At 37.9% G+C, this 21201-nt stretch overlaps 1 protein-coding gene across 8 annotated transcripts in view; it reads right to left on the reverse strand.

Annotated features, from left to right (window-relative positions):
- Positions 1 to 42: 42 nt before the first annotated feature.
- Positions 43 to 21201, reverse strand: part of LOC110378619 (la-related protein 1) — a 99430-nt gene continuing 78271 nt past the window's right edge. For all 8 annotated transcript variants that reach the window (XM_064043386.1, XM_064043387.1, XM_064043388.1 and 5 more), the window contains 11 exons: positions 20804 to 20932; positions 15797 to 15891; positions 15177 to 15284; positions 14492 to 14643; positions 13801 to 13909; positions 13022 to 13167; positions 11032 to 11165; positions 10212 to 10342; positions 9461 to 9567; positions 6779 to 7009; positions 43 to 5726 (listed from right to left, as the gene is read on the reverse strand). In XM_064043386.1, coding sequence (XP_063899456.1) covers positions 6957 to 7009; positions 9461 to 9567; positions 10212 to 10342; positions 11032 to 11165; positions 13022 to 13167; positions 13801 to 13909; positions 14492 to 14643; positions 15177 to 15284; positions 15797 to 15891; positions 20804 to 20932 — 1164 coding nt within the window. In that variant the 3' untranslated portion in view covers positions 43 to 5726; positions 6779 to 6956. The remainder of the gene's footprint in view (positions 5727 to 6778; positions 7010 to 9460; positions 9568 to 10211; positions 10343 to 11031; positions 11166 to 13021; positions 13168 to 13800; positions 13910 to 14491; positions 14644 to 15176; positions 15285 to 15796; positions 15892 to 20803; positions 20933 to 21201) is intronic.

Below are 21201 nucleotides of genomic sequence, written 5' to 3' on the forward strand. Positions count from 1 at the left end.
TAGTTTGGGGTTCCAAAAAGGTATAAAAATAAAAGTCCCGAGTTTGTGGTTTTATTATTAATTTATTTACTTCAAATATAATATGTATATTTAACTTACAGCCTTACTTACCACGTCCGGCGACAAGACAGTGTTAGCTAAAATGCAAATTTCTTTTAAAAACTCGTGAATCAAATACATACTGTCTACGTCACTCCGACGAAGCAAATCTTAAAAAAAAAACAATTTTTACTTAATTTCTGAACTAACCCTACCTACATTGACTAATTTTTTTTTGAAACATCTACGCAATTATTTTTTTTATTTAATTATTTTACAACAACCAAAGTTTTTTTTTTACCGAAAAAAAAATCGACAACAAAATATTTAATGCACTGGAGATATTGAACCTACTTTATGGTCACCTACAGTTTGGGGGACGGAAGTAATCATAGACACCTTTGAAGCATCCAAAATGGCGTCCGTCCGCCATACTGCATAGCATCAATAATATTACCAAGCCTTATACTTTACTAGCAAGATATTTTTTTTATATTTTTCATTTATACAGTAAACCTAAGTGTTATCCTTTCAACACTTTGTCTTCAACACCTTTGGCGCACTTACAATACGAAAAAAAAATTGCAACGAATTAACTTAAAAACAACTTAACGATTATCCCGCCATAAGAATTCCATGGCGTCGCATTTATACGCGGGAAACTTGACATTTGCCAATAATTCTGAAATACACGACAACTTCACAAACAACATAAACTTTAGTACTCTAAAAACAACTGTTTAATATGAATTTTCACAATCAATTTTCAAAGTGAAGAGTTGTTTTAAGAAATACAGACTTCTTTTATGTATTTTCACCATGGCAATTAGGCGAAGACTATGGCAAATTTTGACAGATATAAACAGTGCTGACTGTAGAGAGAAGATTTTCAAAATATTTTGGACTTCTAGAAAATAGTATAGTTTTTGACATACTTTACCGTCAGTACACTATTTTGAAAAGACAAGTACGAATTTTTTTTTTCTCATGAAAACAGTCATATGATGCAGCTAAAGGACTAACTATTCTTCATTATTACTTCAAATAAAAGAATAAAAATTAGTGCATCACATACCCTTCGATTACCAAAATAAATGACGCTATTTTCAGAATTATTCTCAAACGCTACACTTTTTACTAAGCATCCAACTTCTACAAACCAATACAAAATGCATTTTCAACCAATCACAAAGAATCTATTGAAAAAGAAAACTAGTTATTATATTTCAATTTTACAAACAAAAATATGATTAATTTTCTATAGGACTTACGGACTCACTCAGAGACATTTAATGATTACTTAAGTCACTCCTTAGTGACAGATTCTCATAGAAATTCTGCACTGAGGAACGGCTTAAGTAACCATTAAATGTCTCTGAGTGCAGGGGTTAACCACTTCACTGTCCACGAAGCAGACAAAAGTAGTTAAACAATTGGTGTGTATCACATATGACCCATAGGACAGGGAAATTATTAATAAGAATCATGGTCTTTCGAAAATCTCGATTTTTCTCGTCATTAATACATAGTTTAATGCTCAGTCCTTCCCCGTGTGAGAGGAGGCCTGTGCCCGGCAGTGGGACGATAAAAAGGCTGTAACAGTAATACACAGTTTGTGTCCCACATATAAATGCGACGCTCAGCTATCGATCGCTTCAATTATATTTGTTTCAATACAAAAAATGAATTACAAATTTAACTATGGTTAACATTAATTAAAATGCTTCTATTTTTAAAGGACGGGAGGAAATAAATGGTTTTTATGTTGACATAGAAACCTTAGATTTTAAGATTTGATTCCAGTCCACATAGGTCGAAAAAGCATTATTTTGACCCAATGTTTTAAACATGAGTTTTGAAAATTTGCAACAGTATTGTCCGTATGAAGAAGCAGTAACTTATTGCAAACTAAACACTGACTTTGTAATCCATGGTAAGTTATTATCAATGAAAGACTAGGACAACCAATAGGAAAAGCAAAAAAATGTTATCTCCAGTTACTACAACTCAAAAATTTTAGTATTTTTACATCTTACAAAACTAAGGTTTCTATGCCAACTAACTTTTTTTTTATTAAGACCTTAAAAAAACATATTTAATCATAATCGCGTATAGGAACTATATCATCATCGGGTCGAAGCGATCTAAGCAGACTACATGTATTTTTTTTTTATTTTACTCATTAATCCTAGTGTAGGTATACATATATATTATTAAACAAATTGCAATGGGTGCGCGGTATGTCGTAATTACAAAAATATTTATAACCTATGTATAATATAACAACGGGTTTCTGTAAAAAGCTTTTTTCAGTGAATACTTTACAATCGGTGAATATTAACGGGTGAAAGCTGTATCTAACGACTTATCAGCAGCCATTTTTTTTGTCTATTTTTTTCTTTTTTTTTTCTCTAAAGACATACCACGTACACACTGCACAACAAAAAAATAATAATAATAAAAAATAAAAGCACACTTAAATACTACGAAAAAATAATTAAAAGGAGCCATTTCGCACACCAACATTCGTTTATATGAATCCTATACAGTATTTTTAAATATTTATTATAACGTTTATTGGCTAGGTATTCAATCCGAATCGATTTTAAAGAAACTTGAAATATCTTTCTCTCACATTATTACTAACGAACATGATATATTTAAGATTAAAGCATCAATCTGTATTTGTGTTCTAAAAAGGTTAGCTTTAATTCCTGCTGCCGACTGCAACTGCCTGCAGCATGTGCAGTTGCTGTCACATATCTGACATCTGTCATCTGTCATCAATATCTGACATCTGTCATCGATATCTGAGAGCGACTGCACGTGCTGCTGCCGTTTCGATCCAAAACGGTTTCATGTAAATACATACAAACCAGTAGTGCAGTTGCGGCCGACTTCATACAGTCGGCAGCGAAAATTAAAAACATATCTTTGGATAGGAGAAATCAAATAACCAAAATTGAAAAACAATCTGACTTCATTCAAACTATTATTTGGTAGAACAAATAATATGAAAGTACAAAAAAAAAACCTGATAACCTGGCAAGAATTTCAAAGCACTACACTGCAAGACAAAAATATTTGGAAACTTCATAATATTTTCTTCATTAGTATATATAAGGCCGCTGTTGACATTCTCTAAATTCAATTCGGATTTCAACTTTGAACATACCACAAACACACTCATACATAAAAGAAAAAACTTGAGCAAGTTAGTTTAAAACTTTCGATTTGTGAAATGATTTTCAATTAATTTTTAAAATTTCCTTTGTCATTCTATCAGCCTTCATCTTTAATCTTTATCTTTCCTTATTTATGTCATGTTAAAGATAATAATTCAATTTCTTTAACACAACACATTATTTCCAATGGCCTATATCTGATCATTCAAATCCATTCTGAAAAATCCATTCCATGTCACTTGACTTCTTTCTCTGTTTTTGTGAAATAAACGAAAATTAAACGTGTATTTACTGCCAAATAGTATTTGGCAGTAACACGAAAAAATTTACAGTGACATGCAAAAATCCGATCATCCGATTATCGGCTACTGCGGCTGTTCTCATATAAAGAGATCAGCCAGCTGCGCAGGACATAGTGCACGAGCATTTGCTTGGACTCACTACACACTATTCCTTCACTCTCATAGCGCGATGGGACGGCAATCCGACACCACCGGAGAGAGATCACAAGGAGGACCGACATACCACTTTTTTGCTAATCATGTACATATTTTTGCACGCAACTGTACTAAGTTATTAATTGAAAATCACTCCACAATATGTATTGGAAATAAAACGGTTGTCTTAAACAATTTTACATAATAGCACCAAAGTTTATGATTTGCTTTTAACTTTATAATATAATCAGCCTATAGTTTGCCCTTATGGGACTTGAGTCTCGGATCCAACGGGATTCAGAACAGTTTTAACCACGACACGAAAATGTGCTTCATACATTTTTTTGTTTTTAAAATGTATGAAACACTACTGCAATTTGACTCTTAATATCATAGTTGTAAAGCTTTCTTTCGATTACGACAAATATCTGTATGGTTTTAGTATTACTGGTTTTACTTAGTTATAAATTAAGCCAGAATACACGTCTTACACATTAATGTACCCACTAAATTGACCAGTCGTAACCAAATCTCTTCAAAACTGTTCTGCATAACAACTCTTTGTCAAATCGAGTTGTTTAATCATTCCTATACAAATATATTTCGTTGATAAAACTACAAAGTTTAACTGTACAGTTAGAACAAACGTTTTATTTCCAACAGTTAGAAACGCGGTTAAAAACTAAAGTAACTGTGTGCTCAGAGTTATTAAATACAAGTGGCAGTATTTGACGGACATGTTGGCGTAACTGTTAGATTGTATTAAAACATCTTTTAGGTAAATAGAATTCTAGTATGACATCATGACATGTCAATTTTGAAAAAGTTCCTTGTCAAACACTAAGCGTCAGTTGCCCAAAGCTCCATTAAAGTTAAAGCTTCATTAAATCTATTGCTGACACTTTTTATCTAGTTGTCAAAAAAAGAGTTAGCAATAGATTTTAAGAAGCTTTAACTTTAATGAAGCTATGTGCAACAGATTTTTAAAGTGCAGACAAGACGTTTGCTAGACTCACAAGCCCTTTGTCAAAGATAGATACATGTTCTTGCTTTCTTGATAGAACTAGAATAATATAGGATGACTAGCAATCCTTTTTGACAACATCAAAATATCAGAACTGTTAAGACAACTTACAAATTGAACGAAAGAGGTAAACTATTTACGTAAGATGAAATTTTAGCTGCATCTAAGAATTACTAGAATTCTAAATACCTAAAAGCATGCTCGAATCGCATCGCCTAAGTCCGCATACAAAACAAAAAGAGTATACTAAATAAATTCATTAAGTATTTTCAACATCGTGCTATGAATACCCAATCTCTCTACATGTAATTTTTTTCTCGCAATTCTGAACTTTTTTCCAGTCTTCTGTCAATTATACATCTTTTTTTTTACAATAACACGGCTGTACAGTTTATAAAAAACACTTTTTTTATGATTGCTGCATACAGTCTAGTTTTATTCCTTTATCTAGAGATCCAAACAATTGTATTTAGAGTGAGTGCGTGAGTTCGAGTGTGAGTGTCAACTCACTCGATAGAGTCCCACTCACACACGATTCGAGGTGAAAAATGAGTGAGTCCAACTTTGAATTCGCTTCAAAAACTTGAGTGAGTACGACTCAAGTATGAGTTCATTATATTCAACTCGACTTATACATACAAACACTTAGTAATTACTGAAATACACTCAACTATAATCCCACTCAAGCTTTTTAAAGAAGCAACTCGTATGAGTAATTATTTCTAAAACCTCGAGACTCACGACAACTCGAGATACCAAAATGGCGGATAAACAAAAAAAATGCGAGGATTGTCGATGTCGCAGCACCAGAGTCGCCACAGATAAAAAATACTTAACCTACCAAAGACTACGACAGAATATTCATTTTTTTTTATGTCATTTTGAATTTTATCAAGATGAATGTCGTTATTTTTATACAATGTCAAAAATATATAAATATATATATCGTTTATATGGTAGTACTTACTCTAGCTATATAGATGTCAAATTGATAACGCGTGAACATAGAGCATAGCGTTGCTTATTGTCAATGCATATAAGCTGTGGACAAAAGAGAAAACATATATTATTACATTATATAATTCTATATTTTTTTGTACTAATCTTAAGGCTGGTTATGTGGTGCATAAACATGTTAACAATTACTATAAGTTGCACCATTTAACTATAACGATAACCGAACCATTTTCAGTTGTCAAATCGCCGTGACCAATGGGCGACAAGTATACGGCTGGTTATGGTTTGGTTATCGTTATAGTTCAATGGTGCAACTCACCTTTTAGAATATCATAGCTTAATTGCTGAAAATACATGAATAAACAATTTATTGCTAGTATATAGGTATTTTAGCAGCTAAATTGTCTAATTCTATTCGGCTAACTTTAGATTCGTTAAGATACAATTCTCGTCAAATAATCTTGCCGCTCTGAAGTAGGCTATTACACACAGTCGTGATCGCTGCTCTAGTAAAAATTATTGTTCGAGGCAATATCATTTTCATGAGTGTAATAGGGATAGCTAACTTAAGACATTATTCGTGATATAGTGTCTTCACAATTGCCAAATGTACGAGAAACACTTGACTTGAAACATTTGAATTTGACTTCAGTGAGACCAATTCATTCGACGAGAGCTGTCCATTGCCTTAAGTGTAGTTTAGATGTTTTATCGTACAAAAGTGGATGAGCCATACTTGTATATGTATGTACATTGTCTTTGTCTCGACGACTCGACATGCAAAGACAACGTTCATGTACCTTTACCCACACAAGCATGGCTCACCCGCATTTATAAACAAAATATCTTTAGCACAAGCCGTTTTAAATATATGTGTCACCGGAAAATAACAAGATCCGTAAGTTTATCAATTTACTAGGAAGTTTAGTCTTACGAACAGATATTAGTTAGTTTATAAATTTACCGCATGACGTCGGAAATTGATAAATTTACGAAAATGTGGACGTAAAATATTACAATTTATCTGCCGTTTAGAATCTTACAAAAGTTTATAAACTTCCTAGTAATTTGGTTAACTTACGGATCTTGTTATTTTCCGGTGACATGTAATTTACAAAATATCGATATGAACTCACCTAGGCTCCGCATATAACCATCGAGTGACTTCAAACCACAGAGTGTCACAGCACTATGAATAGAGTTTGTTTTTAACTTTATTTATTTATTTATATATAGAAAAAGAAAATGCATCCGATTAACGTTTAACTATGGTGTTAAGCACAACGCACAATTAGTCTGTAGTATGTACAACAATCACTGTTTCGCTGACAGCTGTTTCGGTTCTTCTTGCTTCGTTTTTGGCGTTGCTGTGGAGAAAATGGATTTTTTTAGTATGTAAATATTAAAAAACAAGAGCTTGATTACGCATTTTTATTGGGCAACGAATATGAGGTAGACTTAATGACGCTTATTTTCATCGAAAGACAGAAAGTCTAAATTAAATCTATACTATAAGTTTATGCTGAAGATTGCGTCCGATTAAAAAAAAAACAGTGTTAGGCCATTTATTGAGAAAGGATGTAGATACTTTTTATCCGGATAAACGGAGTAGTTCACCGGGACTCGGGTGTAAGCCTTAGTCTACTAGACTTTAAAATAGTCACACTGGTCTTAATAAACAATTAGATCCAAACATGTTGGGTATTGTCTCTTTTGATAACACATTCTAAAAGATATTAATTTTGGACGCGTTAAGCTCAAGAACTACTGGTGGATTTGAAAAGCTTCAGCGTAAGAAACCCCATCTAAGAACTAAAGCTACCGTTGTCTACCAAAAAAACAAGTCATGTTTTTGGGCTTTATATTTGAAGAGAAAATTCAGTATTGTTTTTATTTTTCAAATTCAAATGCATTCAAAATTCATTTATTGACATCAATTTTCAGTACTCTTTTACATGAAATCTCAACAATCTACCTTAAATTACACCTTTTAAAAGCAAGTACAACCTTTTAAATATAAGTATAACATATAATACTCACGTCTAGGCCTAGCATTGGCGACGACGCTCTGAGCGCCGCAGGAGCCGGCGCGGCCGCGGTTGTTGTTGTTGTTAAATATAAGTATAACATATAATACTCACGTCTAGGCCTAGCATTGGCGACGACGCTCTGAGCGCCGCAGGAGCCGGCGCGGCCGCGGTTGTTGTTGTTGTTAAATATAAGTATAACATATAATACTCACGTCTAGGCCTAGCATTGGCGACGACGCTCTGAGCGCCGCAGGAGCCGGCGCGGCCGCGGTTGTTGTTGTTGTTAAATATAAGTATAACATATAATACTCACGTCTAGGCCTAGCATTGGCGACGACGCTCTGAGCGCCGCAGGAGCCGGCGCGGCCGCGGTTGTTGTTGTTGTTAAATATAAGTATAACATATAATACTCACGTCTAGGCCTAGCATTGGCGACGACGCTCTGAGCGCCGCAGGAGCCGGCGCGGCCGCGGTTGTTGTTGTTGTTAAATATAAGTATAACATATAATACTCACGTCTAGGCCTAGCATTGGCGACGACGCTCTGAGCGCCGCAGGAGCCGGCGCGGCCGCGGTTGTTGTTGTTGTTAAATATAAGTATAACATATAATACTCACGTCTAGGCCTAGCATTGGCGACGACGCTCTGAGCGCCGCAGGAGCCGGCGCGGCCGCGGTTGTTGTTGTTGTTAAATATAAGTATAACATATAATACTCACGTCTAGGCCTAGCATTGGCGACGACGCTCTGAGCGCCGCAGGAGCCGGCGCGGCCGCGGTTGTTGTTGTTGTTAAATATAAGTATAACATATAATACTCACGTCTAGGCCTAGCATTGGCGACGACGCTCTGAGCGCCGCAGGAGCCGGCGCGGCCGCGGTTGTTGTTGTTGTTAAATATAAGTATAACATATAATACTCACGTCTAGGCCTAGCATTGGCGACGACGCTCTGAGCGCCGCAGGAGCCGGTTGTTGTTGTTGTTGTTAAATATAAGTATAACATATAATACTCACGTCTAGGCCTAGCATTGGCGACGACGCTCTGAGCGCCGCAGGAGCCGGCGCGGCCGCGGTTGTTGTTGTTGTTAAATATAAGTATAACATATAATACTCACGTCTAGGCCTAGCATTGGCGACGACGCTCTGAGCGCCGCAGGAGCCGGCGCGGCCGCGGTTGTTGTTGTTGTTAAATATAAGTATAACATATAATACTCACGTCTAGGCCTAGCATTGGCGACGACGCTCTGAGCGCCGCAGGAGCCGGTTGTTGTTGTTGTTGTTAAATATAAGTATAACATATAATACTCACGTCTAGGCCTAGCATTGGCGACGACGCTCTGAGCGCCGCAGGAGCCGGCGCGGCCGCGGTTGTTGTTGTTGTTAAATATAAGTATAACATATAATACTCACGTCTAGGCCTAGCATTGGCGACGACGCTCTGAGCGCCGCAGGAGCCGGTTGTTGTTGTTGTTGTTAAATATAAGTATAACATATAATACTCACGTCTAGGCCTAGCATTGGCGACGACGCTCTGAGCGCCGCAGGAGCCGGCGCGGCCGCGGTTGTTGTTGTTGTTAAATATAAGTATAACATATAATACTCACGTCTAGGCCTAGCATTGGCGACGACGCTCTGAGCGCCGCAGGAGCCGGTTGTTGTTGTTGTTGTTAAATATAAGTATAACATATAATACTCACGTCTAGGCCTAGCATTGGCGACGACGCTCTGAGCGCCGCAGGAGCCGGTTGTTGTTGTTGTTGTTAAATATAAGTATAACATATAATACTCACGTCTAGGCCTAGCATTGGCGACGACGCTCTGAGCGCCGCAGGAGCCGGCGCGGCCGCGGTTGTTGTTGTTGTTACCGGACGGACGGTTGCCGCCCACGTACTTATTGCTGGACAGAGAGTGAGTGGGTGAGTTGGGATGTGGGTGAGTTGCAACTCATTATTTGGTAATGTGTGAGAGTGAATGGTTAAGTGGAGTAGACCAAATCACTCGGTTTCTAGCAAGATATGAGTACGATTAAAGAATGTCATCATAGACAGGGTCATTTGTAATATTCTTGAACCGTAAATATATTCAGACACAATACATGGGTCTGTAATATTGCAAACCTTATCTATAAACCCACTCCATTTGAACCGTCCTTCGAAGAGGATACCTGAATGTATAAGCTTTTTACAGTGGGTCATTGAGCCAACTGTTCACTCTTGTTTTCTATTGGGTGTGTTAGAGTATTCACTTGATTTCATCATATCTGTATCTAGGTTATAGGATACTTTTCATCACGCTACGATCAATAGGAGCAGTGATGCGAAATGTTGGGAAAACGGGACTTTTCCCGTTACTCCATTTTTTAAGCTTCAGTCGCGTGTTCAGCCTTGTGGTTAAAACTAAGTAGTAATAGGCTGGGTACGCATAGATTTAGATAATTTGAAAAGCTGGTGATTATTATTTCTTTCTCTTTTTGCACAAACTCCGAATCTAACGCGGACTAAGTCGCTGGCAGAAGCTAGTACTTAAATATATATATATTACCTGGCAGCCCTATGCGCGATGGCGGCGCGGTCGCTCTCGGAAACAGAGCGGGTGCGATCATACGGACGCGCGTGCGGCCCGCGCCCCGGCGCCGCGGGACCCGCCGCTGCCAGCAGCTCGTTCAGCTGCGGCTGCGGGGAGGAGGTGTGTGTTGTATATAGTGGGGTTTAGATAGTTTAGATATAGGGTGGATAAGTAAGAAAATTTTGGAGGGGCCCGTGGTAAAATTTGCTCAGGGTCCGTAGCAATATTTGCGCGGGGCCCGTAGAAACAAATGCGACGAACCCCTCCAACTTATTATAAAACGTGGTTTTTAAAAAGTACCAGCTTTTGTACCACCATCCCGAACAAAATCAGCGGACTAAAGCTATTACTAAAGCGGGTACTTCTTAAAACCACGTTTTATAATAGGGTGGCTTAAGTCTCAAAGAAAAATTAACTTCGTGCAAAAAAGTAAAGGTCGGAACTCAGAAGCTTTAAACCCTTAAGTACATTATCTCAGCTATCTAACTATCACAGTTAATGAGATTGTTGATACAGCCTGGTGACAAAACAAAACTTCTATTGTTACTTTCTGATTTTATGTGTAAGATTACGATATATTCTTAAAGTTTCTTTTGGATTCTTTTACCAAGGAGTAATGGGCTATTGTATTATTAAATAGCTAATATATTATTGTATATACCTTGTCCACTAACAACACTGTCTCTTATCTATAGGAGTTTTTTGATGCCATTTTTAAATTATTATTATTATTTCAATTAATTATTTTATATGGTAGGTGTATATACTTTATATGATAATCGCTCAATGATCTTACCTCCAAAACTCTGAAGTCCTCGATGCTCTGGAAGTTCTCCAGGTATCCTTGCAGCTTGGGGTCCACTTGTAGAGCACCCGCGTGCTTGTAGTACTTTAGGAACGCCCAGAATTTCTCCAGGCCGTATAGTTGACCTGCAAAGAGAAAATATATATGATACTGTGTAGAAAGTGTAGAGGGGATTAGAATAGTGAAATAATAAAAATATTTTTATAAAAAGATTATAGGATATAATAATAACCTAGTCTTAATTATGGGCTAGATTATTATATTATATCCGGGTTTTACGGAAAAGTACACTTATGGAAAACATCAAATATTTCCCATCTATGTCGCGGTCAGAGAAATCATTCACCTACATGGGATTACTGAACCGATTTGAAAAACTGAGGAAAGCTACTCTTATCGAGTAACAGGCTGTATTTTATCCCGATGCGGACTGTATTTTGTTCGGGACGCGAGTGAAACCACGAGCGGAAGCTACAAGCTATTTTTACATATCTCTCTCCGGTGGTGTCATCGCGCTATGAGAGTGAAGGAATAGTGAGTGCACCTGTGTCCAAGCAAATGTGCCCAAACTATAATATGTCTTGCGCAGCCAGGGCCGCGCCGACCCCCGGCAGCGCCTGTGTGCGAAACCTATGAAGCGCCTCTTTTTTAACGAATCATCATAAAACGAATTTAATTTTTGAATGAATATTTTTAATTGTTAAATTTGACTGAAATAAATGTTCTCCAGTCAGCGGCGGCCCTAGCCATTGCGAGGCTACGTGCGGCAGGTCTATGCGAGGCCCTTTGTTCTACGTGAAAAGTCTGTTGTGAGCTAGGAGTTATTTTCTTGTTAATAAAAGGACTTACAAGCGGCGCTACCTTCTAGGTTCGGCTAAAAAAGGATTGAAAAAATAAAAGAAGTGGAAAATAAAGCAGAGCGTAGCGAGCGCAAAAATTTTTGAGCTTTGGGTCACTAAAGCACCTAAACTTGTATATTAAAGAACGGTGCAAGGTGCAGTCGCGAGCGCAGCGAGCGCGAAAATTTTTGAGTTTTGGGACATAAAAGTACTCTAATCATGTTAGAAGGAACGGTACCGACAAGCGAACAGCCGCGAGCGCAGCGAAAATTTTGAGTTTTGGGACATAAAAGTACTCTAATCATGTTAGAAGGAACGGTACCGACAAGCGAACAGCCGCGAGCGCAGCGAGCGCGAAAATTTTTGAGTTTTGGGACATAAAAGTACTCTAATCATGTTAGAAGGAACGGTACCGACAAGCGAACAGCCGCGAGCGCAGCGAGCGCGAAAATTTTTGACATTTGGGACATAAAAGTACTCTAATCATGTTAGAAAGAACTATACTGACAAGCGAACAGCCGCGAGCGTAGCGAGCGCGAAAATTTTTGAGTTTTGTGACTTTGGGTTTTAGAATGAACGGTAGGCACTGACAAGTGAACAGCCGCGAGCGTAGCGAGCGCGAATTTTTTAAAATTGTTTGTTAAAGCTAAGCGTCCACTTGTCGGTATCGTACGCAACGGACGTATCGCACGCAACGGATCGTAGTATTATTTATATAGAATTATTCTGGTTCGTAGTATTATTCTGGTTCAAAGAACTGCCGCCGTTTTAACGTTGAGCTCGTAAGGAATGTAAACTAAAACCCTAAACGTAAAATGAAACCATGAACATGAATAATAATAAACATTAGACTTGTTCAATAAGCGTTATAGATGTTTTGTAGTTTACGAGGCCTATGTTGCGCGTATTGTACCTACTTGTCGATACTCCACTACAAAAAACAATCATATAGGTAACAAAAATAATTTAGGTGGCAGTGGCGGCGCGGCGCCCCTATTGTCTTGGCGCCTGTGTGCGCCGCACACTTCGCACACAGGGGCGGCGCGGCCCTGTGCGCAGCTAACTGATCTCCTTACATAAGAACAGCCGCTGTGGCCGATAATAGGCTAGGAGGACATTATTATCATATTGACACAACATACCTTTCTCATAATCAGCGATGGTCTCGATCTGGAAGTGCTGGTAGAGCTCGGGCCGGAACTTGCGCTCGAGCCCGTACGAGTAGAAGCGGAATAGACACTCGAGCCCGTAGCGGAAACCGGCCGAAGCGTCTTCGTTCGCTAGTGATCTGTGGGACGATAGAAATATTGTTTAACGTTTCTTGCACATAATGTGCAATGGCGGACTTGACGTCTCTACGAGTCTAACTTTGGGTGGTGAAGAAAAAGCATTGGTAAATACAAAAAATATGAAAATACAGTATAGATAATTGTAATTATCATCACAAGACATTATTTATAGGTACTATCAATACTTATCTATACTAATATAAACAATGGAAAATTGTTTTTATTTATTTGTTTCTGAAGGCTAACAAACTACAAACCGATCTGAATAATTCTTTCATTGTAAGGAAGTTACACTCTCTTTGCTGAACATGGGCTATATTTTATCCCTACCTTTCAAAAAAAACCTTTCATTATTTGAGGAGTGAATTCTGTCATATACCATCCATATTAACATCATTTAGTTTAGTACATTATTTTGTAGCTCTATTCTGCATAAACCATTTTTGCCGCTATTCTTCAAAATGCAAAAGTAAAAAATCACCCAATTATGTAATAACACTGTAAATGCATGTATAATGCATATTATACGATATCTAAATTCTTTGTCAAGATTCAATTCAAATTCGCCGAATTAACCATTATATTTAAACATTTTTTTCTATATTTTATCTTAGCATAAAATGGAATATTACCTGAATTCATTATACATGTTGCGGTTGAAATGATCCCTGAGGAAGAACGACCAGAATCTGAACAGGGTGTTCATTTCCTGTGACTGGCCGATACCCAGCTTCTTGCGCTCTGAAACAAACATATATAATTAACATGAAAGTTTACATATATAGATGTTTTTTTTGTCTTTAACGTAACTTCTGAACGGATTTTTATGAAACTGTATTGTAGTCATTCTTATGTATTCTCCTTTATTTACTTTTGCATTATATACTTTTGAGCACGTAAATGTCTGTCCTGCTTGTGATCTCTCTCCGGTGGTGTCGGATTGTCGTCCCATCGCGCCATGAGAGTGAAGGAATAGTGAGTGCACCGCAGTCCAAGCAAATGGCTGATCTCCTTATATGAGAACAGCGGCTGTAGCCGATAATCGGCTAGGAGGTCAACATCATAATATTCACCTTTAAGACAGCGCGAGTAAAATTTATAGTACTCAGCTGCATCCAGTTAGACTGGAAGCCGACCCCAACATAGTCGGGAAAAGGCTCGGGAGATAAGGATGGGTAAATTGATCTGCTGGCGTCTGTACTTATGTCAGCAAAACCACGAGGATAGCTAGTTATTATAATAATATTTACCCTTAGGATAAGGCTTTGCCTTAGCCAAGAGCTCATTTTAGCCTATTCAAATGGAGTGTAATATTATATTCACCTTTAAGACAGCGCGAGTAGTATTTGTGGTAGGCCTGCTGCGTGAAGTGGTTCTCCCTGAGGAGGCCGTGGCTCGGGTGGTGGAAGGTCGGCAGCGACTGCGGCATGGAGCCGCATGACGAACCCAGGGTCGGTGATGTGCCTAGTGACGAGCTGTTGGGGAGAAAAAATATTTGAAAAAAATATTCGGGAAAATTTTAAAAAATCTGAAGAAGTCAAAAATATAATCAAAACATGTTTTTTGGCGTGCAAAAAAAGCCCTTCTCCTTTAACGTTCAAAAAGTGTTGTTTCACAGCCTATTTTGAAATGGTTTTTGATTTCGATATTTTAAACCGATTTGACAAATCTTTTACTGCAGGGCTGAGAAGTAGTTCCCCAGAACACAGCTAAAACCTTAACTTTCACGTTTGAAACACATTTTTGTTAGTGCATATTATATTATGTATTTTGTTTTGCTATAAGCAGATGATTGTGTGAATGGTTTTTATTTAACCACTGTTGAGTTGTCTCTCTATAATATTTTCTTTCTAAAAATAAAGCTTATATTTGGCACACCCTTGGACTGCGGTGCACTCTCTATTCCTTCACTCTCATGGCGCGATGGGACGACAATCCGACACCACCGGAGAGAGATCAGACTATAACAGCTAAAGTATAAGAAAATAAATAAATTTTAACCACATACCCAGTACTATGCGTCCTGGCTCTATGCTCGCGTATATCCATGATCCATCCCACGTGGTGTTCCACCGGCGGGTTGAGGCTGTGACGAGTCTTGTGCTTGCGGCTACTTCTGTGGAAGATAAGTATATTATTAATATATATTGGGTAGTTAAAGCTTCGAAGTTTTTGTTGTCATGTTGAGTATACACAATTTTTTTAACCACCGACGGAAATAGACGGATGTTATAAGTTTCACCTGTCTGATTGTCAGTTTGTGGTCTCATCTTTTCTCATGTCAAAAAACCTAAATTGAATTTAGGTTTTTTGACAAATTGAAATCGATGCATCAAGGTGATTTATATGCGAGTATTCTTGGACATATTTCTTGAAAATCGCTTGAGCCGTTCAAAAGCCAAAAGCACCATATGCAAGGTATGTTTGAATTTCGTTGCCATAGAATAAAATAAAGTACTCGTCAAGAGCTTCCATATAACATGAAATGGGTACAAATCGACGCATGCTCCATTCTTTAATATTCCTTCGCCGCTGTCAATTCTGACACCTATGTAGTCACCATTATGTAGTATATTACTTTGTCAAGGATTTTAATAAATAAATATAGTAAAATATGAATAAACTCACATAACATCGGTAGCATGTGGGTCCTTGTTGGCGGCGTAGAAGCGAGCCGTGCGACGCGGCCGCTTCGACTTATTCGACTGCTCATGTTGTTCCACCTGTGGTAAATACAAAGAATATATTATTAAAAATATTCAATAACAATAGATAATTCACGTATAAACCACTATAATATTTCTTCTGTGATATTATATACCTGACTGTTGTCATTTCTTCGAACCCCTAATAAAAATGAGCTGTTATAAAAACCTAGTGTAGGTTTGACCTTCTCGACTTTATGTCGGTTTAATAGGTATCCCGTTCCGCAGCCCGCGGAAAAAAAGATATCTATGTCCCCCCTAGTCTGTTATTAAGTATATTGTATGTATTATTTATTATATGGTGTATATGTATTATGTAGTTGATGTGTTTGTTTGCGTTGTTCTTATCCTTCTTCTTCCTCTTCTAGGCTGTGATGACGACGAATGTTCGGTGTTAGATGATTGCTGTGTGTTCTGTTCCTGGATGGCTGTTCCCGCTTGCGTGCTTGGTGATGGATGCGTGTTTTGTGTGTCTGGTGTTTGTGTGTCAGTGTGTGAGTGTTGTTCTTCTACTGTTCGTACGAATACTGTGTCTCCTAATACTTTGCTGAGTATGATAGATGAATGTATGGCTGCTTGTTTTTGGAGTATGTGAATGTTAATTGAAGCGTCTAATTGGTCTATGTATTTTTTTATGCTTTTTGCAACGATGCCCGTTACGCCTACTACTATCGGAATGACAGCCGTTTGTGTATTCCACAGCCGGCTGATTTCGGTTTTCAGAAGATGGTATTTGCTTAATTTTTCTATTTCTTTGGCTCCTATGTTGTAATCTGACGGTACGGTAATATCTATTAAATATGTTTTGTTACTAGTTTTATCTGTGTATATAAGGTCTGGTCTATTGTGTGTAACAGTGACATCGGTTTGGACGGGCATTTCCCACATGATTTTGGCTGTTTCGTTTTCTTTTACTTGTGGTTGCACTAGTGTTTCCTTCCACCAGAGGTTGGCAACTTCTATTTTATGTTTTTTAGCAAGGCACCAGTAGACGTATTGGACAAGATTATTATGTCGTCGAACATAGTAGGTTCCCGCTAATTTTTCGCAACCAGATATAATATGCTGCGTAGTTTCGTCTTTAGTGACGCAGAGGCGGCATTTTCCGTCTACTGGTTCTTTCAATATATCGCGCTGATGTTGTTTGGTCATAACGGCTTGATCCTGTATTGCAAAAATGGATGACTCTATAGTTGGTGGAATTTGTTGTTTTTTAATCCATTTAAACGAAAGTTCTCTATCTATATTAGCTTGATCTAGTACTTTTTTGGGAAACTGCCCGTGTAATTGCTTACTTCGCCATACTGTATTTTGTTGTTTAATTATTGCTTCTTTGATTTCTTTATCTGTGTGTTGGTTTCTTTGTGTTAAGTGTAGCTGTGTTTCTATTTCCTCTGCTTCTTTTATTATTGAGTATTTAACCCTATTTTTATCGTGTTTCGTTATTGTTTCAATGAGATGATCCCTATTTGTATTGAGGTATTGTTTGTATTTAAGTATTTGTGTTTTGTACATATATTCTACATTTAAAAGTCCTCTCCCTCCTTGTGCTATTGGTAAGTAAAGCCTCTGTACGTCTGCTTTCTGTTGGTGTGCCTTATTTATTGCTAATAATTTTCTAGTTTTTATGTCTATTGCTCTAAGATCGCTACTTTTGTAGTTTATTATTCCGAAAGAGTATAGTAACACTGGAATTGCATAAGTATTGATGCCTTTAATAAGGTAACGGGATGTGAGTTGCGTGTTTAGTAATTTTTTAACTCTTCTATAATACTCTTTGGTTATTTGATCCCTAATAACACTGTGTTCTATTTTTCCTGATTCATGAACTCCTAAATATTTATAGCTATCACCTATCGCAAGTTGTTTGAATGTATCCCCACTTAATAAAATATGGCCCTCTCCTATTGTGCTGCTTCTCTGTCCTGAGTCTATATGTAATATATTGCATTTATCAAGCCCAAATCTCATCCCTATGTCATTTGTAAATATCTCTATACTGTCTAATAAAACTTTCAGGTTGTTTCTACTGTTTGTGTAAATCTTTAAATCGTCCATGTAAAGTAAATGATTGATCCAGTAACTATCTCTAAGTTTGTACCCTTTTAATTCGTATTTGTTAAGTATGTATGAAAGAGGATTGATTGCCAAACAAAATAGTAAAGGAGAGAGGGAGTCGCCCTGAAATATTCCGCGTCTGATGTAAATCGGATCCGTGGTTATGGAGTTTTGGGAGCCTCGCGCTGTCATCACTACTCTCCACGAAGGCATTGAGAGTCTAAGAAATTTCTTGACTACAGCAGGACATTTGTAAATGTCCAGGATCTTAAGGAGCCATTCGTGAGACACGCTATCGAAAGCCTTTTGGTAGTCAATCCACGCCATGCTCAGGTTCTTGTGTGAGCGACTTGCGTCTTCTAAAATGGCCTTGTTAACCATGAGGTGGTCTTTGCATCCCCTGGCACCGCGCCGACAACCCCTTTGTTCTACTGCCATTATGTTGTTCTCATGGCAGTGATGGTAAAGTGTATTAGCTAAGATGGAGGTTAACACTTTGTATATGCTTGATAGACAAGCGATAGGCCTCCAATTTTTGGGATCTTCAGTGTTTTCATTTTTGGGTATCAATATTACCTGACCCGTCGTAAACCATTCCTCTATCGCTTCCCCCCCTGTAATTAAATTCGTGAATAATTGTGCTAAATATTTATGTGCGCTAGTGAAATATTTTAAATAATAATTTTGTATCTTATCTATTCCCGGTGTTTTCCAATTAAGTAACTTCTTAACTGCAATTTTAACTTGGTCTTCTGTAATCTCTTCTTCATTTATTGTGGTAACCTCATTTGATGAAATTTCTATTTCCGTAATCCAATTGGCCTCCCTATTATATTGTACAGGTTGTGATAATATTGATTCCCAAAATTGTTGAACACCTTCTTTACTAGGTATATTTACATCAGCGTTGCTTTTAGTTCCTAAACTTCTATATAACCTATGTTCATTTTCTTTAAATAATTTATTTTGTTCTTGTTTTGTATTCATAACGTCGTACCTTTTTAGTCTACCTGCAAGTGCTTTTAGTTTTTGTTTGATGATTTCTGTTGTGTTGTCGTGGTCGTTTTCGTTTTGAATATTGTATTTAGTGTATAGTTTGTCTTTTATTTTTTGCATTCTACGTGTATTAATTTCGCGTTTAATTTCTAGTAGTTGTCCTAATTCTTTCCTAAACTTTTCTATTTTAGTTTTTATTCTTCTTTTCCAAGGTGGTTCTGATTTTTGTTTTATTGTGTCTTTCGGTTTAAAAGGAGTTTGATTATTGTTAATTATTAGAGTTTTGGCGGCTGCATAAATTACATTGTTAATTTCGCGAAGACTACTGTGGGTAATTAATATACTAGGCAAGTATTTATTTAAAGTATCTAAGTTTCCTATAAATTTCCTATTTATTTGTGCTTTGGGAAGAATTAAGCGTTCTGCTAGTGGTGTTTCTTTCGTTTCTGCTAAAACTTGTAAGAAATGTAAGATGAGTGTATCCTGATCCTCATTTACTTCTACACTACCGGTCAGCTGGTCTATTGTTTCTACTTGTTCTAGTGTGTGTTGTGTGTGCGGGTTGTGTAGTATGTTTTCTGTTGTTGAGTGCATTGATGTGTGTGGCGTGTCTTGGTCGTTATGTATGTCTTCTGGGGTTTCTATTGTTATTCCTTCTGCTTGTTTCTGTATCCTATCGATCAACTCCTGGGAAATAAGTCTCTGTTTAATTACGCTACGAGCCTGATTTGAGAGTGTGTTTCCTGTGAATCTGTGTATTTTTGGGTTGTTGGGATTTCTCTCAACAAACAGTGACTTAAGCCTCTCTATATACCCTGAACCTCCTGAACGTGCCCTAAAGTAGCAAAACATCAACTCGTGCAATTCCTCTGTCGACCACTTTCTTCGTCTATCATTGTTATTTACGGTATTTGTGGTCGTTGCCGATGAGCCGGCAGAGTGTGTGAGCTCAGCTCTACTCTGCAAAGCTTCACCAGCCCCCTCCCCGCCCCGATGGTCGGCTGTAGTATTTTCGGGTCCCCCGACTCTCGCCCGCCTGTTCAGCGAAGAGCCGCTGACGGTCCGTATGCTGTCACGTCCAGCGTCAGCTCCAGACGTGCCCCGACGATCACCCTCGGGCAGCGGCCCTATGCGTTCTACATTATTAAGTCTCTCCATATTACTGGGTTACCTGACCTTGTTAGCCACGTAAGTTTTCATTGTACGTGTGTCCGCCCCCCACGTGGCTCGGTGTTCAGCTCGGACGTAAGGCAGGATTTTGGGGGGCTTATAAAAATATTGTATATTTATAAAAAACTGCTTACAAATATTATAAATTCGATAGAAATATTATAAACTCGTGATTTCATGCGCAAAATATCGAACCGATGATAATGCTTATATTTGGAACACAGTATAGTCTAGATCCTGTGGAAAGCCATAGACTACTTTTATCCAGGTGTGGGAAAAAGTTCCCATGGGAAGGTGGTGTAACAAGAGGCTTTCTCAATTATGTTGGCGTCGGCTTCCAGTCTAATCAGATGCAGCTGAGTACCAGTGTGCCACGTGGAGCAATTGCCTATCTTACCTTCTTCCTTCAACCCAGTTACCCGGATAAGCCTAAGATACCCCTTGATAAGATTGGGTGTCAGACTTTGTGGCTCGATACTGTGATATAATTACTAACCTAACAGACAGACATGTGTTGCTGGGGAGTTTGTTTCACCACTTCTTCTTCCCAGCAAAAACACATAGGAAGTGGTGAAGGGCGGGCGTTTTGGGGGCTGTCTTTTGTTTTGACGTTCGAAAACTGCTGATTTATCAGACTAATTTGAATAAACGTTTTTGAGTTTGAGTTTAAGCCAAATATGATATTTTCTTTGAACTATATAGTTACCTGTTGCGGCCTGGGTGGGGGCGGCGGCGGTTCGGCCGGGTTGTGATGCCGCTCGGCCGGCACGGCTGCTTCGAACGCCGACCGGCTGATGAGAGACACGGTGCGGTATTGGTTACCGCTACCGTATGACTGGGGGTAGCAAATAAAGTATTAATAGATATAATATTAGGAGATATAGCTAGTAAATTTGTATATTAAGACAACATTGATCATCTTTAGAAAACCAAAAAAAGGACCACCGACAACCGTTTACAGTAGACGGCGAATAACTATAAAACTGGACTGCAAAAAAAACGAACTTCGGATTTCGTAAATAACAACATAAACATAGTTTATTTATTCTACATTAAGAGACAATTTCGAGTTTAAGTTTAGCACTACAAAACAAGAATAGTTTT

Source organism: Helicoverpa armigera, chromosome 31 (genome assembly GCF_030705265.1).
Source record: "Helicoverpa armigera isolate CAAS_96S chromosome 31, ASM3070526v1, whole genome shotgun sequence".
NCBI lineage: Eukaryota > Metazoa > Arthropoda > Insecta > Lepidoptera > Noctuidae > Helicoverpa > Helicoverpa armigera.